The 24365-nt window shown below is 53.7% G+C and overlaps 1 protein-coding gene across 4 annotated transcripts in view; it reads left to right on the forward strand.

Annotated features, from left to right (window-relative positions):
• TEAD3 (TEA domain transcription factor 3) overlaps positions 1–24365 on the forward strand; it is a 58460-nt gene that overhangs the window by 9684 nt on the left and 24411 nt on the right. For 3 of the 4 annotated variants that reach the window (XM_039535966.1, XM_039535969.1, XM_039535968.1), the window contains exon 2: positions 17226–17480. In XM_039535966.1, coding sequence (XP_039391900.1) covers positions 17345–17480 — 136 coding nt within the window. In that variant the 5' untranslated portion in view covers positions 17226–17344. Of the gene's footprint in view, positions 1–17222; positions 17481–24365 lie in introns of those variants that run through there. The other variant, XM_039535967.1, reaches the window with a different exon arrangement.

Genomic DNA, 24365 nt, shown 5'->3' on the forward strand with positions numbered 1-24365 from the left:
CCTAAATTTTAAGTGTAGACCATGACTAAGTGAATTAAGCTAAAGCAAATTAAGGCCACTTTAATTTTGAATGAGGGTGCTCACACAGGGATTTAATGCAGTTTAACTAATCTGCTTCAAATTCACACCTTTAGTTAATTCGGCTTGATTTTCCTGGAGAGCCTCATGTAGACATGCCCTGAAATGGCATGTGTGCAGCAGTCTAGGAGTTGGGACTCTGGGGTTCTTTTCTCAGCTTTGGTAGAGACCAGTGGTTTTCAACCTTTTTTTCATTTGCAGACCCCTAAAAATTTTTGAATGGAGGTGCGGACCCCTTTGGAAATCTTAGACATAGTCTGCCGACCTCCCCCCCCCCCCATTGGCCACAGGTTGAAAACCACTGGTATAGACTTTCCACCTGGCCTTAAACAAGTTGCTTCACTGCTCTGTGCCTCAGTTTCCCCTATTTTCTGTAAAATAGGCCTCATAACTCCTACCTCTATGGACTGTAGTGAAGCGTAACAGTTTTTAACCTGCTTTGAGATCTTTGGATTGGAGCGCGAAGCATTATTTATTCATGACTGTCTCTTCCTAGCTCCTCGTAAAATTAGATCCAGCTGTTCACAATAGTCACTAATTTCCCCAGAAGATGTTCTGAGCCTGTAAACTTTGAGCAACTCTGAGTTAGTGGAGGATGGGCTGTAGTTCTCATGCCAGCTCGCCAACCATTTCTCCCCATCCCCCAGAGGCAGGGAGCTCATATTGCTGACATTTAGGCAACTGTCCTTTTGTTTTAGTTAAACTCGGCATTAATGTTGTTAGCGGGAAGGTTTGGGCACATCATAGCCCCACTGCCCACCCTGTGGGGAGCAAGGCCTTGCATGTGGTCCCCCCTCCTCCCAAGGAGGGGCCAGGTTTACCCTCAAATGAACCCCCAAGAGCTGGGCAGCCTGTGGCTATGTAGCCTTTTTGGCTTCCCCTGTGTTTGTTCTGGGGTCCTCACCATAACATAGATGCGCCCCCACAGGGCTCCCTCCAGAACCCACCTGGATCAGCCACGCTCAGGGGCCAGCCGGGCATTTGTGGGTCATTCCTTCCTCACCACAGCACACCTGAGACTTAAGCTACCACTCCACCAGCTGCAGTACGGCCAGAAAGGCCTCCCTGTCTCTAGCTTGCCCACTCCCTGCAGATTGGGAAGCTGGCGTGGTAGAGCAAAGAGGGAGGGAATGGTGTGGGGAGAGAGAGTCTGTGATTACTGGGTTGGTTAGATAATTGTGGGTGGGTGAGGGGGGCTGATGCATTGGCTCAGGATCAGCTTAACTACCGGGCTGTGCTCTCGTCTGGAACTCCTCTATTAATAATATTGCCTTCAATATTTTTAGCAACTTACATTCTCTATATGCAGGAGGCGCTTCACCCACCACTGAAATGCTGCCACCTCAGCAGTGGGGGCGCAGCAGCTGTTTTAACAGCACAGAGCTGCAAGGCTGAATCTTAGGGCAGGAAGTGAAGGAGGTGCTTGCTTCCAGTTGGAAGTGTGAAGGGGGAGTTCAGATGGCCAGGAGGTAATGAATCAACCCCGGAAGTGGACCAAGACACCAGACGTATCCTGCTCTTGTGATCAATGCTGTGGGATCTTCAGTGTCTGCAATTGAGCAGATTCTTGGTTTTATGTGGCTTGCCCAAAGGATGGGTTTTACCTAGGTGCGTTTGGGTCCAAGTACCTAATGCCTCTATTTCAGCAGGGGTCCTGATAATCAGTATGTACTTACCAGGCTTTTTCCTGTATTGGAAAGCTGCAGAAATTCTCACAGCACACGGTGCTGTGACTAGAAGGGACTGAGCTAAGTTCTCCCATGCTGCGTGGAAGTCGCTTGGAAGATCAAGATGAGAAGGAGAGGATGTGGTGAAGGCAGTGGACTGGGACTGGGACTCAGGAGATTAGAGTTCACTTCGCAGCTCTGCTGTATACTTCCGGTGTGATCATGGGCAGATCACTTCATCTCTGTGCCATAGTTCCCCAGCTGCAGAATGAGGATGATGATGCTTCCTTTGGCTTGTCTCTCTAAACTCTTCAGGATGGTCTCTCACCATGTTTGGCCATCACCGAACACAGTGGGCCTTTGATCTCAGTTGGGGCCCAGTCTTTCCTGCAGTATAAATAATAGTAAGAGCATTACTGTTAAGTTCTAGAAACACAAGAATAATTTATATGGGGCTCATCCTGGGGGATCCCAAGAGCTTAATAAATTGTGTGCACAGCACCCCTGCAAAGGACATGGCTGGGTAAATTTTGCCAGGGACTAAGATGTTTGTGTCGCTGCTCAGCAGATTGGATCTTGCTGTTTGGGGTCTCATCAGAAAGACCTGCACACTGGAAACCACTGGAAACTGGTTCTCAACTTACAGGGGAGGTGGAAGCTCTCTGGGAAACGAGTCTGGATACTCCAGACCAGAAGCCTAAAGGCCACAATGGTGGGAGCTTAGAAATACACAGACCACCGATCCAGCCCTCTGGTTGTCAGTCTAGGTAACCATATTCCAGGCTCTGGGCTGCAGAAATATACGTGACCCCACAGGATTCCCTTTTTCCGCATTAGCTGCCTCCTGGTGGGGATATCGGTTCTTGGTAGTTTCCTCACTGGCCCCTCTGCAGAGTGTGTTCCCCTTTGGTCGTTCTGTGCGGCGTTCATTCCTGAGTCATCAGTTTAGCCCCAATGCAGGGAATTGCACAGTGCATTGATTGTCCACGCAGGGCCTGTTTCCTGTATGTACGGTGTATGGCATATGAAATACATACTCCCGTTATGGTTTCAGCAAATGTGTGAGATGATGAAACCCTCTGGAAGGGGCTCCTGTGGAGACATTTATCCCGTGATGCCACCTGTGTGGAGGGATTCATAGACTTTAAGGTCAGAAGGGACCATTATGATCATCTAGTCTGACCTCCTGCACAATGCAGGCCACAGAATCTCACCCACCCACTCCTGTAACAAACCCCTAACCTATGTCTGAGTTATTGAAGTCCTCAAATTGTGGTTTAAAGACCTCCCATGGTACCCAGGACAGCATGCCAGGGGAAAGTGACTTGTAATGGTGAGGAGTGCTTGGCTTCCACCAGACTGAATGGCTTTTTCCTCAGCTTCAGAACGGTGTTAAAGCCATCCCCCATCCCGGAGCTGAGTTGTCATATGTAGCCCAGTGGGTCGTGATGAGGGCTGCTCTGGTTTGGTAAGGTGCTGCTTTCAGATTGCCCGCAGCACCCAGCTATGAATCAGGGCTGATGCCTCAGGGGCAGCTGTGTCTCCTAGGCAGAGGGTGAGGGCAATGATTGCAGCTGCTTCCATGGTGAGGATTGGGTTACACGGGGGTGGAGGGAAGGGAGAGGCAGCCTGGGACAAGGGAGTGGGTGTGAAAGAACTGGAGCCTTCCTGTTTGCACAGGGGTTATAGACACCTTATGGCCCCTCTTTAGACTGGTTACTTTAAAATCACATAGCCTGTACATTTGCACAGAGTCAATAAGACACTTTCCCCGCCCCACAGATCTAAGGCCTTGTCTAAGTCAATAGGGAATGAAATTGACATAGGTCATTTTCAAACTGATTTGAGAGTCCACACAGGAGTTGGCACTGATTTAGCCACCCCGTTTTAAAAAGACACCCTTAGTTAAACCTCTACAATGCTGTTTGTAGGTTGGGCCTAAGGGAGAGCTGGCTGGGAGACTTGGAACAGTTGCTCAGGAGTGGGAGGGTGTGGGCAGTTGTTGGGATGGAGAATTCCCAAACACAGGTTTGGAAGGAGGAGGAGCTTGGACAAGGAGAGGGGAGACAGTTCTGAATATGGGGGGGCAGCAGGAGAGAAGATGCAAAGGAGGACTGTGCCACTCCAATCCCTTCCTTGGGAAGGTAAGCCTTCGGGCACAAGCCCTATTTGGATTCAGTGGCCCTAGGACAATCCTTTATGTGGACACCTGGAGTCCTTTGCCTCCCAGAGCATCTGAAATGACACAGCTGGCCAGAGAACCCTGAGCTGGTTCACATCTGTCGTACTGAGAACATCTGGGATACCCCCACCTCTCCCATGATGATCCTGGTTTCCTTGGCTTATTGTTTTTTCCTGATTCTATAGAAATGGTTGTTTCTAGCTTAAGATATCCTAGGAGAATGACTTATGGATTTGCCTTTTCCTCTGAATTCCAACCCCTTCTAGTGACCAGGTCCTAGAAAAGTATCCGGTGGCTGTTGGGTGTGTGTCTGTGGCATAGACATTGTCCATCTTACCTAGGACAGCCAATCCCTAAAGCTAGCTCTGGCCCCATTTATTCAGGCTGGAATGCGTAGTTAATCACCTTGGCCAGACCATGGGCTTGCTGAGCAGATTGCCTGAACACTTTCAGCCGGGTTCTGCTTCAACCTCCCAGATCTCTTCCTTGGGTCTTGTGCAGTTTAAGCCTATGGGATCTCTGGGAAATTGGCTTTGCTTCTAAGCCATGCTGGGAATTCAAACGCTTGAAGTCACTTTCTCTGCTTGGATCGGCAGGTTCTCAAGCTCAGTAGGTCAGAGTTGCTTCTCACCGTCAGCAAACAGCAAATTATAATTGGAAATAAAGGTTTAACTTGTAATGATATTTCTCAGCATGCTACTGGCTAAATTACATCCGGTCTAACTCATTCCCCTGGCAATTGGAAACTTCCTGTCCTAACCGTGCACTGTTCAGTGGCTGCCGTGTTCCAGAGATGGCTGTGTTTCAGTGATGGGTGAAGTGAATCCAGTATGTAGGAGCTTGATCCTGAGGTGTGCTGAGCACCATTAATTCCTGGCGGATGATCCAGTGGGAGTGTTGGGCCTCTTGGGAACAGGCCTACAGTTTGTAAAGCCTTTTGGGCCCGAAGTGCTATGTAAATAAGATGATCCCATTCCTGGGGGTGGCCATCTTGATGACGCTGGAGGAGGCCAGTCTAAGACTTAGTCAGGTTCCAACTAGTTTCATAATCTAGAAAATAATTAATGCTTTAAAAGCTTTTATTAAAATATAAATCAGTGAAGTGCCTCTCCTGGCTAAGCAGGATGGAAAGCAAGAGGGACACCCCTGCTGCCGGGTTATGTGGTCGTGTTCGAACCAAGATGGCTGCCCCGCTACCTAGCAGTGAGGCTCGGAGAAACATCTGCTTTGCTTTAAAAATACTGGGCCATCGGCTCGGTTCTTCCCCAGGCAGATCCCCGTTGACTTGAGGGGGACTAGGGGCCCTGCAGGGTTTGACCCATTCAAGATACATTTCCTGAGCCGGTGAGAGGTTTCTGGGCTGAGTGAATAGGCCTAAGTCCCGGTCCATCTGTGCCTCGGTTCCCTGGTGTCCCATCTCCATGCCTCGCTGGTGTCTGGGCAGGAAAGTTCCTCTGTGGGTCACTGGGGAGGAAAAGGAGCAGCTTTGTTAGGATGGGGTCGGTGGCCATCTACCTCGCTGTGCACAGGCTGGGGCCTGGGTCCTTGTTTGTAACTGGTGGGTAGGAGGTGACCAGCACATCTGGGGACACAAGTAGCCTAAAGGGAACGGGATGGACTTGGTGGTTGTCTGGGAGACCCAGGCCCTCTCTCCAGTCGGCTGTCACTTTAGGAGCCACCATCCATCGGTGCTGCATCCCTCGTGGCCTTGGAGCCACGTGGCCTCTTGTGGTTTCCTCGCTCCGATTGCTTCCTGAGCTCCACGCCAGGCCGGAAAAGACAGGAAGTGATAGAGGAAAGGAAATTACTCAGGCTGTCTCACAAGGGAGCAGGAGTTGGGGGGAGGGGTGTCTGGGAGAGTCCCAGGACTTCTGAGTCTGGACCATCCAGGGGCCCTTCTGCATCCATTCTCCTGTCTGTCTGAATGGTGGGGTGGGAATGCAGGAAAAGAGGATGGATCCAGTGAGGGGCAGACGTGAGCGACAGGCACTCGCTAACTGGCTTGTTACTGAGCTACACTTCCCTCTGAAACTTTGCTTTTACAGAGCCTATAGTGCCACATCAGTGGCTTGGATTTCTAAGTCCCTTTTGCAGGCAGGATCCTGGCAAGGGGATATACCCTGATGGTAGCAAGTAGTAGAAGTGAAGTCTGATTCCAAGCAATGGGAATCCCTAAATATCAAAGGGCCTTGCAGCTTGGTAACAGTTTAGAAAAAGATCACAAACCCCCAACCATTAGTATCGATCGGTCTCTGAGGTTTGGTCCTTGTGGGAGCGCTGTTGGGTAGAAATACCTAGGTGGTGTGCTCTGCTGATGAATATAATGCTTTCCACCCCCACCCCCAGGATCCCATACAACTGTTCAAGCTAAAGATAGGGATTGCTTTATTCTTTGCTGAAAGGCAACCACTTCTGGGGTGGAGCGTGTGAGAGTGTTTTCCAGGAGGGGAAGTAGAGAACAGAAACTACTCCCATGGAAACTGCAGGGAAGGGGGTGGGTTAGGGTCTGCAAAATGTGGTCATCCAACCTGCGATTTGACCAGGATGTCAGGATTATCACCCTGGCTCTTGGAAAAACTGCCATGAAGTCTTCCATGGCCAGGATTTCTGAAAGGCAATGAACCTCCTAGTGCTCCACTGGGGCACCATCTGTTGAGCTGCTAACGCTGCCTGCAGCATCCTTGGAACGCTCCCACCTGGGGATCCCCCAGCCCAAACGTGTGAGGTTAGAGGCCCTGGTGATAGGCCTGCAGGCTGAGGCTGTGATTGCTGGTGGAGATCTCCTGGTGAGGGCTGGCCAGGTGGTGCAGTCACCATGGGTGAAGATCTGAGATCCCCAGGCTGGCAGCAATACCACATACTCTGTCTTTGGGGAGAGGCGAGCACTGGCAGTCCCACGCACCTCCACCGATGCTTGGGACGGTGCGGAGGGGCTCAGGAGTGGCGTTGGGGGGCCTTTCACGAGAGCTGCCAGGTTAGACACTGGGTGTCAAGCAGGTCAACTCCCTCATCCCCAAACTGGTGTTGACAACGCTTCTCACGCCGCTGTGGACAGAATCGACCATTGTGTGCCCTGTAAAGAGCATCGGACGTGGCCTACCCCGGCCCACGGACCGTAGAGACAGTGAAAGAAAAAGAGCAGCTGGCATGTCATTCCCGTGGCTGTTTTAATTTCTTACGCCAACATCCCTCGGCATCGAGGATTTTAGAAGCACCCTCCCTACACAGACACCCCCTTGTTGTTCCCTGCCACCCCTGTAGGATGGAGCACTGTGAATCTGGGGATCCCTTCTCCCTACAGGCTCCCCTGAAACCACTCCACCTTCCCACCTTCTGAGCTGCACCCCCCGCCCCCCACCGGCTTTGCAGGTGGCAGCCTGACTTTCCCGCCCCGTCCCTGCCTCCCTCCCCCATTTCCTTCCCGTGCACGCAGTCGGATAAAATGTATTAACATGCAGACAAAACAAACATGGAAGAGATTGGGGGGGGGGAGGTGTGGGGGAGAGGCTGAGAGGCAGCATCATGGAGAATGCCCCCGGCAAGCGTTCTCCTTCCAGAAATTAGAAGCATATTAAAGAAGGCCTCTGCGTGCTTGCAAATTGTTTCCTCCTGTTGAAGTTCAGAGCCTGCTTTTGGGGCTGTGCGTTCTCTTGGCTAACGCTCTAACACACGAGGAGGGGCCGGAGAGCTGCTGTGTGAAATGGCTTGGGGCCGTTACACGGGCATGCTGTACTGGAAGGGAAATGTTTGCACCCCCGATGGCTCTGAATTCCAGTAGTGCTGTCTATTTCAAAAGATCCCAAAGTCATCCTCGAGCTGTGTGTACCTTGGCATCGCTGAACTGCAGCCACCTCTGGGGTGGAATGCAGCAGCTGTCTGGCGGCACACAGCAATGCTTCACTACAGCCCTCAGGAGGGAAAGGGAAGAGTGAGATGGGGAGTTCTAGACGATGAGGTGGTGGTGTTCAGGTAACCGCACTGGAACTGCAGCCAGGTTGCTGGGGTTAATGCCCCAGCTCTTGCAGGAATCATTGTGGGTCCTTCATGGAGTGGGCAGGACCTTGGGCTTTGCTGGGTCTCTGAATGAATGCTCCTTGCATTTGAGCTCCAATGAGGCAGTCTCTCCCACAACTGGGAGAGGGGACCCTCCTGTCCCACCCCTCAGATTTTAGTTGATTGCAAAGTCCCAAGTGGCTGCTACCCACTCTCTGTATCACCTAGCTCCCTGAAGTGCCTGCTTGACCCCAGCACAGGGACAGGCTGGGCCGCGTAATCCAAGGCACAGAGACTCCTGTCTGTCCTACCCAGAGACCCCGTCTCTCCCCAGCCAGGACATCTTTGCATCTTTGTCAGTGCCCTGCTCGCCTGTGGAGCAGTCTAGGGCTCGTGGGTAGCATCTGGTGGGATGGGAGCTCTGCTGTGGTAGTGCAGGGTATGCGAGTGGCAGGGGCCCAGTGACCACCAGGCTGCTTCCTCCTGTTCCCAAATTGCTATCTGCGGCTCTGCTCATGGAGAAAGCTGGGCAGCCGGCCTGCTGCCGGCGTTGCTGCCAGGGACATGGTCCTTGAGTTACGCAAATGGCCGGGCCCTTGTGAGGGCCCCACACCCATGGTGATGAGCCTGCAGTGACCACACAGGATCTATAGTGTGTATCTGCTCCCTGACAATGCTGGGTCGATGTCTGTGTTGCCAGGGGAGTTCTGTAAGTATTGCCGGCCCCCTCACCTCTGGGCTGAGCTCCCATGACCATGGGGGGCTGGAGGCCCCTCCAGCCTTCTTCCATGACCATGGGGGATCTATACAGGCTTTCTCAAGCCCCCTCCCAAACAACTTTCACACCACAAACAGGGTGAGTTGCTTGATGTGTTTCATGAAGCCCTCCCCTCAGATTTGTGGTTTGGCTGGGAAGCTCACACTAGCAGCTCTAAATGTGACCCATTAAAACCCCGATGTCCCTGGGGGCATGGGGGACACTTGGATGATGGTTCTGCTCTGGGCCCCTCTGGATTTCTGTTCCAGCCCAGGCCTCTCTCTGATCCTTTCACTGAGACTCTGTCTCGCCGGCCCCTCTGATAGAGAGCTGTGCCAGGCCAGCAGGCCGCTGCTGTGCTGGAGACTTGAACCTGGCAATCGAATTCCATCCCTCCCTCTGTGCTATAAATACACCCAACGCCGTCTCCCCCAGGACGGGCCACAGAGCGAGGGAGCAGGCAGCGCTGGTGGGAGCTCGCCCCGCTGAGCTGTGAAACCTCCCGGACAGTCTGGTAACTGAACGCTGCCCACTGGCCTTGGTTTGTCTCTGGGGCTGGGAATGGGGAGCCACTCGGCGAAGCGGGGGAGTGAATCTCTCTGCCTTCCCGAAGGTCACAGTGACCTTCTCTTTCTCTGGCCCTTTGTACAGCTCCTTGCTCAGGTGTGTGAGCGTGGCCAGGCCAGGCCAGCCCTGCCGTTTGGCTGCTTCACCTGCTGTGGTAGTGTCTGATGAACGTCTCCCTTAGGGGGCGTGGTAGAATTCTCCCCATAGGAGGTTGTGGCAGATTAATACACCCTCCCCGGGGATTCCCTTCCATCACTCTCTCCTGTTCCTCTCCCACCCTGTGGGTTACTGCATGGGGGCTGATCCCAGCTATCCCCATTTCACTTGATGGTAGTTTGCATTTGTGTGGTGCCTCTTGTCCTCAAGGATCCCACAGGGACATATGACAATGTATACGCAGCCCCAAAATGCAGCCACCTCTGGGGAGGAAAGGGGCTGGCCCTGCACAATGGTGAGTGTTGGGGCAATACTCTCCAGGCAGGACCTCATGTCAGCTGCCTCTAACTCTGCAGGCCTAGGGGTGGTGAACATGGTGCTTAGACAACAAAGCCATGTGTTTGTGTGTTTGGAGTCACGTGAACAGGTTTGGCGCAGAGCAGGGAAGCCAGTTCCTCCTCTCTGCTCCTTCTCCCTTCCCCACTCTACATCGGGGCCCCCTGCACCCTGTTGGTGTGAGACCCTTTCTAACTGCAGGGCTGCTGCTCTGGAGGGATCTCCCTCCCTTCCCTTGCCTCAGCAGAGAGCAGCAGGTGGGTGTGAGCTCTTGCCTGAAACTCCCCGCAGGGGGAAATCAGAGTGGAACTTGCAGGCTTGGATTTCCCCCCCCGGCTTTCTTGTCAGCAGGAGCGGATTCTGCAAGGGAGAGGTCACGCCCAGGCTGTAAGCTGAAACTTTTTGTCTTTCAGGTGAGAGGAGCAGCTTGCTGCACTAGCTCCCAGCCAGCAGCCTCCTGTCTGGGCTTGTCTGTGAACTTTTATCCTCTTTAAATGCGGGGGGGCCGGGGAAAGAAGAGCTCCCCTGTGGGCCCAGCAAGGACTGACCCAGCACCAGCCAACCTGGTGGGCCCACAGCTGAGACACTAAGGCAGGAGCTGAACCAGTTCACAGGGCAGCTGTCCCTTCCTAGCCCCTATGTCAACAGATCCTCCTGCCTTCCCAACTCTCCTGGAGCAGATCCTGCTTCCACCCCTACTCCAGTACATCCTAGCTAGTTTCCCTTCTTCTCTCCCCAACAGCAGGGGGCACTCTCCTGATTGCAGACCTGAGTGTGCTCCAATGCTGTGGCACAGAGCTGGGGAGACTCTCTGACCAGGATGGGAGCTAGAGGCCGTTGTTCCCAATGCTTCTGCCAATCCTCCTAGTTAATTCCGGAATGCAGGAACCCTCTCCTCTCACCTTCGCTCCAGGTGAGAATCCTCCTTCCAGTTCTGCTGCAGTAAGATGCTAGGTGCAGAGGCTTCTTGGGAGATCTCACCCCAACAGCAGTGTCCGGAGACATTCAGGGTCTGGCTGAGCCATACCCCACCTGTGCAGGCTGCTCTCAGCCCTGTTGTCACTGCAGAGGAGGGCAGCGCCAGCAGTAGAGGGGCAGGCAGGATCCTTGCAGAAGGAGAGTTTAAATGCATAGCTTGAGTTAGCGGTGAGGAAGGGGCTTGAAATAACCTTTTCTAAAGTGTCTGCAGGGTGTAATTCCCAAGGAGGGTCACAGGTTGTTTAGAAGGGAGTAAGAAGGTGGAAATAAGGAAAGGAGAACATAGGCTGAATGTCAGGACAGCCTGCCTGGCTATGATCTCTATCAGGAAGTGGAACAGGCTCTCAATACACCACTGCTTGGGATGGTTAAAAAGCAGCCTCGACAAAACGCTGGAGAACCAGGAGCCACCCTGCACTGCCTGCTAGGCAGGAACTGTGATGGTCTGTCTCTGGCATCTGGGGCTTCTGGTGCAAGCAGGGTGAGAGGGTCTCCAGTGCACTTTGAAACAAACCTGAGCATGTGTCAGAAGACCCAGCTTAACATAAGAGCAGCCATCCAGAGTGAGACCAATGGTCCATCTAGCCCAGTGTCCTGTCTTCCAACAGTGGCCAATGCCAGGCGCTTCAGAGATAATGGACAGGGCAATTATAGTGATCCATCCCCTGTGGTCCATGCCCAGTTTCTGGCAAACAAGAGGCTAGGGACATTCAGAGATGGGGTTGCATCCCAGCCCATCTTGGCTAATAGCCATTGATGGACCGATCCTCCAGGAACTTACCTAGTTCTTTTTTGAACCCTGTTATAGTTTTGGCCTTCACAACATCCTCTGGCAAGGAGTTCCCGAGGTTAAAAATGAGACATGTATTTGGGAGCCTGTGAGATCATCTCATTCTGTATCATGTTGTAACCTTGCCCTTGCCTGTAAATAGGGGCATGCCAGCCCATCCTTGGCAGACCTTGTCTTCCTCCACGTTACAGAATCTCCAGGACAAAGCTCCCCTCCTAGTTTCCAACCTCATCTTTGGATTTTTCACCCTCCATCCTCCTGCCTCCTCGTCCTGCAGCACCTTGCTAATGCTCCTCAAACACTGGCCTGCATTCCTGTCCCCACCTCCCCTCTCTCTGTAAAGCCAGCAGAAGCTGACCCCACCACCAGGAATAGCCTTCGCTACACCTGTCTCCTGACGCCAGACCCTGAGCTGGTGTAAATCCACGTAGCTCTGTTGAAGTCACCGGAGCTACATCAGTTTCTATCTGCTGAGGACCTTGCTCCATGACACACATTATAGCTCCTATCTGCATCCGTGTTTCCTTCCCAACCTATGACTCCTGAGCAACCCGAGATCAAGGGCATCATTGCTTTAATATTTGATGCAGCATCTCTTGTGTTGTCTTATCCTGCCCTTGTACAGGGGTGTGGACTCAAGCTAAATAGGCCCCTTCCATCTCTGTGGACCCAGTTTTCCTCTTATAAGGCAGAACTGTCTCCATTGCAGTCACTCTGGTGTTTGTAAGATCACACTCTCTGCTAGCCTCCATTTCCCCCATGCTTATTCTCCCCCAAACTCAAGCATTCCCTCCCTCCGCTGCTGCATCTATGGAGGCCACATGTGTGAGATTGGAACCCACCAGCTCCACGTATATTGCTTCGTGTGCACCGATGGGGGTGTTGGAGTTTGAGGATGGAATTTGCGGTGCCACATATCGTTTCCTTATTTTTACCTGGATTTTTAAGGAGCGGCTACGAGAACAGGTGTGGAGCCAAAGTGAGATGAAGGCAGGCAAGAAAATTTGTTCTCAAAATAAAATACTGGGGGAGAGAGACAGTAATGGGCCTAACAAATAAACAGCTGGCATTGATGAACTAGATATAGTGGGTTATAGACACCCCTTGGAGCCCAGGTATCGTGCTGGCATTGCTGTACATACCAGCTCTGACCTGCACCATCCCTGCTTTTCCAGTCCTGGGCACTCTTCCCTCACAGGCCCTGGGGAGGGACAGCTGTTCTGCAGAGTGCAGGTCAGGAGGTGTGTATTTGTATACTTGTGTGTGCCTGCACTACAGTGTCCTTAAAGCCCCCCTTGGCATCCTGACCCCCAAATCTCGATGTGGTCTTTAAGGGCTGGTTCCTGAAGGCTGCTCGGACTCTCACTGGCTGCCCGGGGCACAAATTTGACCCCCCACAGCTGGTGATTGGCATATCTAGGTCACACCCCCTATCTCTGCTACACTGATACCAGCAGGGGAGAGTTGTTCTTCACTGGCTCTACGATGGGCAGGTCATGCCGCACTAGTGTCAGAGTCCACTAGTGGTACAGCACAACGTGGTCTCACCACATTGGTGAGAATCCAGCCCAACGCAGTGATTAAAATAGAAACAGGAGCTCCTCTCTGCTTAGAGCAGAGATGGGGGAGCTGTGCTCCCCAGCCTTCCCCGCCTCCCCCTTACTTAAGCTCTTGGCCCTGTGTCTCTGTTTTGAGGGGGATGTTTGGTGGGTTACTTAAGAGGGAACCTGAAGGTTGAGGAAGGGAGGGGAAAGTGAGAGAAGCGGCAGGAGAGACGGACGGTAGGAAGGTGGAAAGTGGATGAATATATCCCTATGGGGAGTGGTGATGGAAGTAGGCAGTTCTCATGGCCTGTGCTAAAATGTACTGAAGCTCCTGGGAGAATGAGAACTCCCCTAGAATGTTGGTTCTGGAGAAGGTATCTTCTCCGTTCTCAGTGGTGAGGTCGCCATCTTGTACGCACTCAAAGAGGCAGTGGGAGGCTTGGATGAGCTCCAGGAAAGAGGGTCGCCATTGGAGGGACCTGCCTGAGAAATGGGAACGTTAACGCTCAAGAGGTCTTGGTCTTGCATTTTGGTCAAATCTGAGACCTTTCTGCACATTGAGGGAAAATCTCACACCAGCTCTTTGTGACAACCTTCAGCTCCTCATGCCCTCCGGAGAGCTTGGCAGACCTTTGCAAGCAATCTCCTGGCCACACTGGGGGGCTGATAAAGATGGCAAACTAAGCTGCGAGAGCTGAGTTTGATCCTGCGAGGCCCCTGACATTACTGGAGAACTGATACAAGGGACCTGCAGAACTCACTGGCCTCCTGGATTTGGGAGAGGAGCAGGTCATGGCCCTGATTTTGAGGGAAGGAATCCCTCTGCCTTCCCCAAGGACAAGCTGATGTAAAAGAAGGAAGGTGACATGTTTCACTCCAGCCTCCCTCCCCCACCCCGATCAGGTTAGGCAGCCCCACACCGCCAAAGAAAGCCCGGCATGGCTGGTTTCCCAATTGTTATTGTGGTCGCTGTTTTGTAAGGGCTGGGTGGAGCCTTGGATTCATCATCTCTTGCACTGTACGTCAAAGCTATGACTCGCCGCTCGCCTGCACCCTCCCTCCAGGAAATGGAATTTCTTGGCTTGGCAAGACACTGTTTTCCCAGTGGCTGCCACTCGCACCGTGGCCGGTCCACTCTTGGTTCTTCCTCTCCGAGTCCCCAACTGGGTGGGGCAGAGAAGCTCTATCTTCTTCTCTTCTCCCCCGCCCCAAATACTCAGAGCTTTCACTGTGTCCTCACCTGACGGGAAGGAAAGCTCAGGGTGATCTCTGAGGTTTTCCCACTAGTGGGGTCAGCAGGAGAAGATGTGTGGATACTAATTCAGCCTGTAAGCAGCGATGGGAGACCTGGGCACTAACACAGGCCTGAGGTCTGCATGTGTGTTTGTACAGCACCTAGCGCCACAGCGTCCCCATTCTGCTTGGGGCGTTCAGCAGCTACTATCATATTAACTGTAATGGCTGGTTGGAGGCAGGATTCCAGCCCCCTGGTTAGAGCGTCCTGGGTGGGATCTCCTGGGAACACAGGGCTTGCCAGACCGGATCAGCCCAGGATCTGTTCAGCACAGCATCCTGTCTCCAAGAGGGACCAGTCCCAGCTGGCTCAGAGGAAGATCCTGCAGTTACAAGGACATCCTGACCCCAGAGACCGCTTCCTCCTGACCCCAGTAGTGAGTGGCCATGCCATGAAGCAAGGGGGTTCACCATCCCTTCCAAACCTCATTTCCTCCCTTCTAGGACCCTCCTGCGATAATCTGCAGTAGGTGTGTAAAAAGCTTCAGTGTATCTCTACCCCCCCCCCCCCTGCAGTGTTGTGTGCTCAGCCACAGGGGTTCCTGCGTCCCCTGGGGTGGGAGGAAGCATGGTGTCTCCAGGAGAGGGTGTTGGGGAGGGGAAGGTCTCAGTATTCTCTCCATGTGCTGCAAGAAGAGCAAATTCCGCTGCGTCTTGCCCTGTGCAGAAACGTGGGTGTCTGTCTGTCTCTGGCAGGCGTTCAGCTGTTACCCTGCTGCTCTTTACCCCATTAGCCTTCTCCAGCAGCGGCTCCTCGACCCTGTTCCCCTTTGCCTCCTGAGCTAACGAGTTCTTGCCTGCGCCTACGCTCCCCTTGCAAGCTCTTGCACACCCATGGTCCCCAAAAAAACCCTGTCCCCCCACCCCGTCCCAGTGCAGCACTCACAACTGGGCGTGTGTGTGTGTTTGGGGAGCCGGGAAGCTACACAACAGCCGCAGCAGCCTCCCTCTCCATCCCTCCCCCTTCTCTTTGGCTAACTGCTCCAATTCTGTTCTCCTTATTTGGCCACACTGCTCCCAAAGAAGGGGAGTGTGCGGGTGGAGGACGAGGAGGGGGGAGCAGCGGGAGAGACTGGGTGACATCACGGGGCTCGGGGAGAGACAGAAAAAAAAGTTACTTTAAAAAAAAAATAAATCCCTGCGCACTTGAACCAGCAGCTTGCTGCAGTTCCTTTAAAAGGAGATGTCTGTACTGGAGACCTCTCGCGCGCTCTCCCAGCCCCTCCGGGAAGCCTCTAGCTGAAGGAGACACCTCTGTTCTCAGCTCCCCACCAGCAGCAGCTGCCGCCAAACATGTTATTGCAAAACACAGAGCCTGCTCTGGGAGCTGGGCAGGAAGGGGGGAGCAAGAGGGGAGGTGAAGTCGCAGGCGCTGGCTTGAGGCCTGTCTGGCAGAACCTGTCTGGGGAGCAGAGCTTCCCCCGGGGGCCCCTGCGGGTGCTTTGCACCCTACACACAACACCCAGTGACCTTTCAGGGGGAGGGGGAGGGTCAGGCTTGTCCAAATAGACACGTTGAACCAGAGTCCCAAAACAAGACTGGGGGCTGAGGCTTTCAGAGCTGGGATCCGGGCACCTGGCCCCCATTCAGATCAAGAGGAATTGGGCATCCAAATCTCCTGGGTGCCTCCAAAAGTCTCTGCTGGGGATTTCAAACCCTGCTCCTGTCTACAGACTTCACGTCCAACTCTGCCCATTGAAGCCACTGGGGAGTTTAGCCTTTGTCGGGGGCAGGGTTTGGTGGCGAGGCCGACACAGGCTCTGTGGTGTTCTGTGGGGGGCAGTGACACCATGCTGAGCCCCCGCATTGCCTGTGCTGCATCCTGCACTGAGGTATGACTACGCCGAAACACAGCAGGCCGGGGAGCTCCGAGGCAGCAGCGCAGCTTGCGAGTAGCGGGGTGGTCGTGTAACTAGCAAGGGGCTGCAGTGGAGCGATACCCACTTCTCCAATGCCCAGCATGTAGCAGCCCAGCGTTTCTCATGCTGGGGGTCCCAACCCAAAAGGGGGTTGCAAGAGAGGCAGCTGCTGGCCAGGTGCCCAGCTCTGAAGGCAGCGCCAGCAGCAGCACAGAAGTAAGGGTGGCGTGGTATGGGTCATCACAGCCTGAAATATTTTCAAGGGGGATCACAGCAAAAAAAAGTTTGCGAACCCCTGTACCAGCCCGTATTCCAGGGGTTCTCAAACTGGGGATCGGGACCCCTCAGGGGGTCATGAGGTTGTTACATGGGGGGTCGCGAGCTGTCAGCCTGCACCCCAAACCCCGCTTTGCATCCAGTATTTATAATGGTGTTAAATATATAAAAACATGTTTTTAATGTAGAAGGGGGGGGGGTCGCACTCAGAGGCTTGCTGTGTGAAAGGGGTCACCAGTACAAAAGTTTCGGAACCACTTCCATATTCCATCTCTGTTATTTTCTGTCTTTGCATTCAAGGTGGCAGAGAGCCCCTCCCTGCCATGTGCAATTGCCCCTTGAGAGCCAGTCACTTGGCCGGTAAAGCCTTGCTCTCCTCTCTTGATATGGGTAGAAGAGGGATGCAGGGTTGGGGCTGGAGGTTCCTGGAGGGCAGGGCTGTGATCTGGGGCAGGGGACATGTTCCCGTCTTGGGGCTGGAGGTTTCTGGGGGCTGCGCTGTAATGTACCTCAGACCCATCTCTCATCTGGCTCCAATAGTTTCTATAGGGGCGTTGCTGCCAGCTCTAGGACCCCTGTGTCTCACCTGACGGGATACATTCACTGCTGGTATCCCTAGCAGAGGAGGAACTTCCCCTCCCAGCCCCTATGTCCCCCTGCTCTTCTTGGCTGGTCGGAGGCAGTGCCCATACAGCTGGGGGCAGGATGTCAGGAGACGTCCATCACTGACCTTTGCTTTGTCCCCTCAGGTTGTCGAGTTGCCATTTTGGGCTCGGGGTCGGAGCCCAGAGCAGCCATCACAATAGCGTCCAACAGCTGGAACGCCAGCGGCAGCCCCGGGGAGGGGCAGGAAGATGGACAGGAGGGAATGGACAAGAGTCTGGACAATGATGCCGAGGGGGTGTGGAGTCCAGACATCGAGCAGAGCTTCCAGGAGGCACTGGCGATCTACCCCCCCTGCGGCCGGCGGAAAATCATCCTCTCGGACGAAGGCAAGATGTACGGTAAGTGAGACCAGGCTGCGCTTGGTTTTAGAAGGGATCCAGGCTTGATCCAATGGACACTGCAGGGGTGCCTGTGTGCCTGTTCAAACATCCATCATTATGTTTCAGAGTGAACATCCGGTTACGATGAATAAGAGCAGCTCACACCTCCCTTAGAACCAAACTCTGCCCCTGCATTCCCACTCCAAAGTCCAATTAAATTGAGAATACATCCCTTTGGTTATTATGTTTTGTCTCTGACTCCAATTCAGGGGTAGAGCAGGGAATTTCTTGGGTTTGCTGCCAGTGCGAGGTGGTGGGCTCTGTCGATGAAAGTCCTGTCTTTCCTCACAGAACAGGTGTAGCCTGACGGAAGTGTTGTGTGAGAGTCCGAGTGGGGATTAGGGGTGCCCAAGATGGCAGAAGCTGGGGGCTCAGGTTTGAAGTGCAAACATGAGGGAAGCCCAGACCTTGACTAGCAGAGCAAGTTGCATCAGGATTGAGGTCGATTGGCAGAGCTGTGTTGGGAGCCTATTGCTGGAGCAGCTGGGGATGTGGTGGGTGGGTCGGGACTGAGGTGCCTTGGGAGAGCTGTGTAGGGCGGGTTCTGCAGCACCTGAGGCTCTGACTTTCGGTCTCTCGCATCCAGTGGATGACTGAAATCACCCTGTGTCAGCCCCCGCGTTCTGACCTCATCTGGGTGACTGCTAGCTGGCAAGGGGAGTGGAGGGTGGCAGAGAGAGAGAGAGAGAGAGAGAGAGGGTGACCAGATGTCCCAATTTTTATAGGGATGGTACCGATTTTGGGGTCTTTTTCTTACATAGGCTCCTATTACCCCCTCACCGCCGTCCCAATTTTTCACATTTGCTGTCTGGTCACCCTAGAGAGAGAAAGTAAAAGTGAGTTTCTGAAGGGGAATTGCTTCTCCAGGCTCAGCCCCCAGATGCCCCAAGCCTGGACGTCTCTGACACGAAGGCATTAGGAGCTCTTTGGATGAGCAGTGCCTTCCCTTCTGCCCCATCACTTTCCAAGGCTTGGCCATTACTGTCTGCACATGGGGCACTAACCTAATATCTCAAGCACAGTATTCTGGGCTGTGTCCCTACCAGCCTGTGGGGAGCACGGAAAGGGAAGCCAAACTGGGGCAGGGGTGGTGGCCATCTTGTAATGGCTCAGACCTGTTGAGAAGTGTTGAACTCTGTTCCCCATGCTGAAGATCCACAGTTCCCTTGCACTCCCCAAGTCTCTGTCCCTCCCTCTGTGACATCTCTCCCTTCTCTCTCTCCCTCCTTCTCTCTGCTTTGCTTGACTGACTGGTTTGGTGAAGTTGCAGCCAGAGAGAGGCTCTGCACAGGGAGTCCACACGCCTGGGGCTGGGCGTGAAAGCTAGTATGTCTGGCCTCTTGTGCAGGTCACAAACAAGACACTTCCTTCTGCTTCTGAGGCTCCCTCGGCACTGCCTTTGGATTTCTGTTTTCAAACCACGGCTTGGCCTCAAAGTTCCCCCCCATGTCGATGGTTTCCCCAATTCTGAATTTTTGGGGCCACCTGAGAGGAGCTAACCAAATTCCCAGAGCCCTCTCCTTGCCCCACGTCCCCATCAGAAGCCCCTCCACTTCCATTTCCAACCCAATAGGCCACATTCATCCAACAGAGTCATGGATTTGGCCTGGTGTCTCCCACTAGAACAGGGTCACCTTGTCAATACAGGGTCTGGCCGAGGAAGTCTGTACCTATGGATGGCTCTGGGGGACTGGGGCCCTCGTCTCTTGGGTTCAACTTTAAATACGTTATTGGCGTGACAAGATAGGCAAGTGTGGCCCAAGTCAGTGCATTCAGCATCTTCAGTTGGAAGCAGGAAGCCTCGTTGATACAGGAACCTGCCTCCGCCCATTGACGGTTCAGTGGGTTAGGATGCGGCGCCCACACTCTAGTTTCCATAGCTTTGTTGGCGTGACAAGCTAGACAAGTGCTTGCCTGAGTCGAGAGTGAGTCTGCGCCGAGGACAGGCCGGCAGTTAGAGTTCGGCTCAGATCGGTGGCGGGTGGGAGGTGTCTTTGTTCAGTGAGTTGGGTGACTCTCAACCTAGTTCCTGGCAGGTCAGGTGTCCACATCAACACTTCACCATCGAAAATGGCATCTTCGCGGGTGTTGTCAGCAGCGAGGCTGTTGAAACTCGCCTCCCCTCGAGGGGGTCCTTCCAATGCAGACACGGGATGCGCCTGCTGGCAGTGCTCTGCCTGCTCAGGGGTGTCAGTCTTTAGGGCTGTCAGTCCAGGACTCTTCTCCAGCACAATAAGGAAGTCCGACTCCATTTCCGGCATCCTCTACTGAGATCTCTCAAGTCCCAACAGCTCAGCACAAGGTTGGACTTGCTCAGTGCTTGGATGAAAAACCTCCAAGGAAACCCAGGGAGCTGGTGAGAATGGCACCAGTATTTCAGCGCAATGCGAGAGAGGGGATATGCTGCTGGAGCGGGGCCTTTCTAATGAAATGGACAATAGAGATTTAAACCCCCTCAAACCGTTCTGGGCTTTCTGCCTCCCTCGCTGCTGGTCACTTGGGCTGTGTGTAAACACATGTCTCCTCCTCCTCCTGCTCCAGGCTGAATGCTCCTGTGATGTCACAACTCTGTGTTTGTGACCTCAGACCTGTCTCCATGGGGATGGACTGTCATATTATAAACACTGCATTACGACCTCAGAGGATGACTCATGGAGGTTGGGGGGGAACACTGTCTAATGGTTAAAGTGCAAGACTAGACTTCAGGAGGACTGGGTTCTGTTCCCAGCACTGCCACTAACTCTGCCTCGGTTTCCCTATCCTAATAATAGGGGGAATTACCTACCTTACACTTAATGTGTTCGTCTCTGTAAAGCACTTTAGAATCCTGGGAGGATGCTAGAGAAGGGCTAATGATTTAGGATAGTTATATATTGATCATATTCTGAGAAACTGGGCACAGCTCTTACACCCGATCGGAACTGGCCAGACATGTCTTTGTATTAATCCCTCGGGAATCAGCACTGAGCTGAAGGGAATTGCAGACGGCTAGTAATGCCTTACCTCTCTCTCTAGTTGCAAAAGACTCTAAAACACCTGACCAATTGGGCACAGAGCACCCACAAAATGCAGCCACCTCTGGGGAGTTGGACAGTCGCCAGCACACTGCACGAGTTTGTCTTTTTAAGTTCTTCCCTAAGCATTGGCCATTCCATTAACAGCTCCCCTCCCCTTGCACTGGTCTCGCTGGCTCTCCGTGCCTCTCCCCCTGTTCTCAGATCTTCCTGCAGCAAAGCAAGACTTCTCCCCACCCCTGCTCCCAAGATTCGGGGCCACCCAAAGAAACGTGCTTCACTACATCGCCTTTCAGCCCTTGCACCCCTGCTCCCCACTCATGCCACCCAGCAGGGGCCCTTCTAGCCCAGGGCCTCGGGGACGGAGGCTGGGGAGTGCGGGGATTCCAAAGCGGGTGCATTTTTTGGATTTCTCTGGGAATAGTTGGAGTGCCGCTGGGGAGCTTGGCCTCCACTCAACAAACCCAAGTGTGCAAACTGGTTTTTCCAGCCCCTGGGAGACATCTGGTAGTTGCTTAAAGAGACAGCAGCCCAATTCTGCTTTCATCTTCCATGCTGCCACACTTTGTACAGAAACTCATTTTCACCTTCTCTCGCTGTCTCTCCCCCCCCACACACACACACTTTTTCTCTGTCTCACCCTCTCCCTCCCGCTCTCTTTTGTAGGCAGTGTTTAGAACTGGGGGCAGGGCTGCGGGGAACCTTCCTAGTCTCCCTCCTAGAGGAGAGAGCAAGGAGGGGTCTGTTGAACCGAACATACAGTGGGCCCAGGTCTGCGTCTGGTCTGGGAGGGAGCTCAGAATAGCTGGGCGAACTCATAGTCCTTGAAAAGAACAGGAGTACTTGTGGCACCTTAAAGACTAACAAATTTATTTAAGCATGAGCTTTCGTGAGCTGCAGCTCACTTCTTCGGATGCATAGAATGGAACATACAGACAGGAGATATTTATACATACAGAGAACATGAAAAGGTGGAAGTATGCATACCAACAGGACCTTGGGCATCCAAGTCCACCAGCAGGAGTATGGTTTGGGGAGGCTGTGAGCTTCCCTACCCCAATCCTAGTTCTTCTGTGAGAGGAGAGATTGAAACCGCCATGACCCTTGCCTCTGATCTTTAAATCGTGATGTGAGGACCTCAGTAACTCAGTCAGAGGTGAGGGGTCTATTACAGGAGGGGGTGGGCGAGATTCTGTGGCCTGCAATGTGCAGAAGGTCAGCGTAGATGATCATGGTGGTCCCGTTCTGGCCTTCAAGTCTATGATCTGCGTGGCCTTAAATGACTCCCTGTGTTTGTGCTCCCCCCATTTGCCTGGTGGGGCTGTTGACCCCTTCCGTGGGCATTATTTCCATCCTGTATGAACGCCCTCTGCGGCCCCCTGACGAGAAACCCCATGGAGAAGCTGAGGATCTCCATGCTGGAATAGTGGAAGCAATGGCAAACGAGTCATTGGCTGTGCAGAATCCAGGGTCCTCCCCACAGGGGAAGGGCTTAGCTCACACCTGGCACGGGTTCTCCAGGCCACACAGCCCCAGAGGGTCTCTCAGCCATGACCAGAGGGAGACTAATCCCAGCAGAGCCAGGGAATCCCACCTCCCCCACTGTTTATCTGGGAAAAGGGAGTGGTGTTCATCTAGTGTTACCCCATTGCCTTTTGTTCCTGCCCAGCCTGCTTACCTCCCAGTACTCCAGTATCCCACTAAGAGAATACTCTAGTATTCGATAGCACGAGCCCCAGACTCGTCATTGTAGCCAGTAACGTTGTGGACCATCATGACAGAATTCAGTAGTATTTTCTTCTCTGAGGATTTCTGCAGTAACATCCCCTCCCAGTAGCTTACATGAGTCTCCTTACGGTATTGCTGGCCGTTGTTTGTTAGCTGTATTACAGTAGTACCTAGAGGTCCCAGCCGAGACCAGGGACTGCATTGTGCTAGGCAGTATGAAGCGGTCCCTGCCCTGAAATGCTTGCAATCCCCTGCTGTAGCGTTCTTTCCTTGGGGATGCCACTGTGCTCTGACGGGATGAGAGCTCTTGCCGGTGATGGACCAAGACAGGACATGGGGGGGCATTCTGTAGCTTCCCTTGGCGAGGGCTTCTCCAGCCCACCAGCATGGCTGTCTATCCAGACAGGCATTAAAGATGGGATTCTCCAGGGGATCCCGGAGCATTGTAGCTCCGGCGCTGCACTTGAGGGGTAGGGGTGCTCTGATTGCAGAGGGACTGAGCTTCCAGCCGCTGGCATAGAGAGGCCGAGGGAAGCAGTGGAAGGGGGGCAGCCTTGACCTATAGTAACCTCTAGCATTTGAATGGTGGCCAGGCTATGAGCATGGGGTGATAGTGGAGGGCTGGGGCTTGTCGGGCAAGGGGTGTCTCTCTGTCTCTCAGGGTTGTTGCCAGGAACTCAGGGAGCCTGCGCCTTGCCCGCAGACAGCAGGTGTAACTTGAGTTGGACTCGGCCGGGGCTGGTATGCTGTGGCGCGCGGATTGGCTGGAAGGTTGTCCCACTAGGTTATTTTTAACAGAGCAGTCCAACTGGTTCACGTGGTGGTGTCAGGGGAGAGGAATTTGGGGAATGTGGTAATTTGGAGGAGGGACGTGCCCTCCTAGAGGGAATGGCACAACCTCTGGTGAATCACGGGGCTGGGACAGCCCTGCAAGGCCTGCTGGTACCAGAGAGTGAGAGAGCACGACCCTTAGCTACCTGGTACCATAGAGACGGGGAGGGGGGGCATGCACGGGGGCCTTCCCGCTGTTCCCAGAGACAGACACACACAGACTTAGCTACACAGGTACCACAGAGCTGTCCTGCTGGTACCACACACAGGGAGCAGAGAATAGGGTTGGTGTGTGCTAGTACCAGAAAGAGACACGCAGCTCCATGGTACAGCAGAGGGTGCATGTGCGCGCGCGCACACACACACGCGCGCACACACACCCTATGCAGAGGGAGGAGAGTTACCCACCGTTCACCACAGAGTGGGGGGCACAAGGGAGAAGTGACACATGCTGTTAAAATAGAGGTGAGGGGAGAGGACAGGGTGTGAGAGAGACACACAGAGCGGGGAGACCCGCTCACAGCACTTGGGGAATGATGACACCTTGAGGCTTCTGCAAACTTCCAGAGCAGCTGGAAGAGGCTCCCACCGTGCAGGGAACCCTGCAGTGGCGGGGCTGAGGGTGTGCTGTTAATACCCGCAGAAAATAGTCCAGTGCCCCACGCCCATAGTGTGCCAGCTGCGCTGTGCCCCACTGCAGGGCGTGGGCTGCCCCACATGGCCGCGCTGTGTTTGTAGTTCCTTCAGCTGTGCTCAAGATTGGGAGGATGGTGGGGATGGAGAAGAGCTGGTGTGTCCCCACAATGGGAGGGCGGGAAATACAATCATCTCACATTGGCCCACTCCACTCTGCAGTCCTCCCCTCCCTGCAGGGCCCTACGGTACATTGTAGGAACTGTAGGACGCCTAGTGACCCCAAAGCCCCTCTCCTCCACCGTGGTCACTTTTTCTTCTTTTCTTGTCCTCCTTTCTCCACCCTCCTCTTCCTCTCCTCTTTGCCCCCGGGCCTCTATGCTCAGCGCTGCCCTCTCCTCTCTCAGCGTCTCCTCCCTTGCCACCCTCTGTCCAGATCCAGGGATCTTCAGGGTTATCTCCATTGCCCTCACACACACCCTGCCACCCCTTTCCTGCTTCCCCTCAATGCCTTCCACCATGCTGTGGGGCCTGCCGGGAGTGCAGCCTCTTCAGGCCACTAGGCCTCCTTGCTGCTACCTCCTAGGCCAGGGCCCACCATGACTCTGGATCCTTCAGGTCTCTTGTCTCCCAGGTC

Source organism: Mauremys reevesii, linkage group 4 (genome assembly GCF_016161935.1).
Source record: "Mauremys reevesii isolate NIE-2019 linkage group 4, ASM1616193v1, whole genome shotgun sequence".
Taxonomy (NCBI): domain Eukaryota; kingdom Metazoa; phylum Chordata; order Testudines; family Geoemydidae; genus Mauremys; species Mauremys reevesii.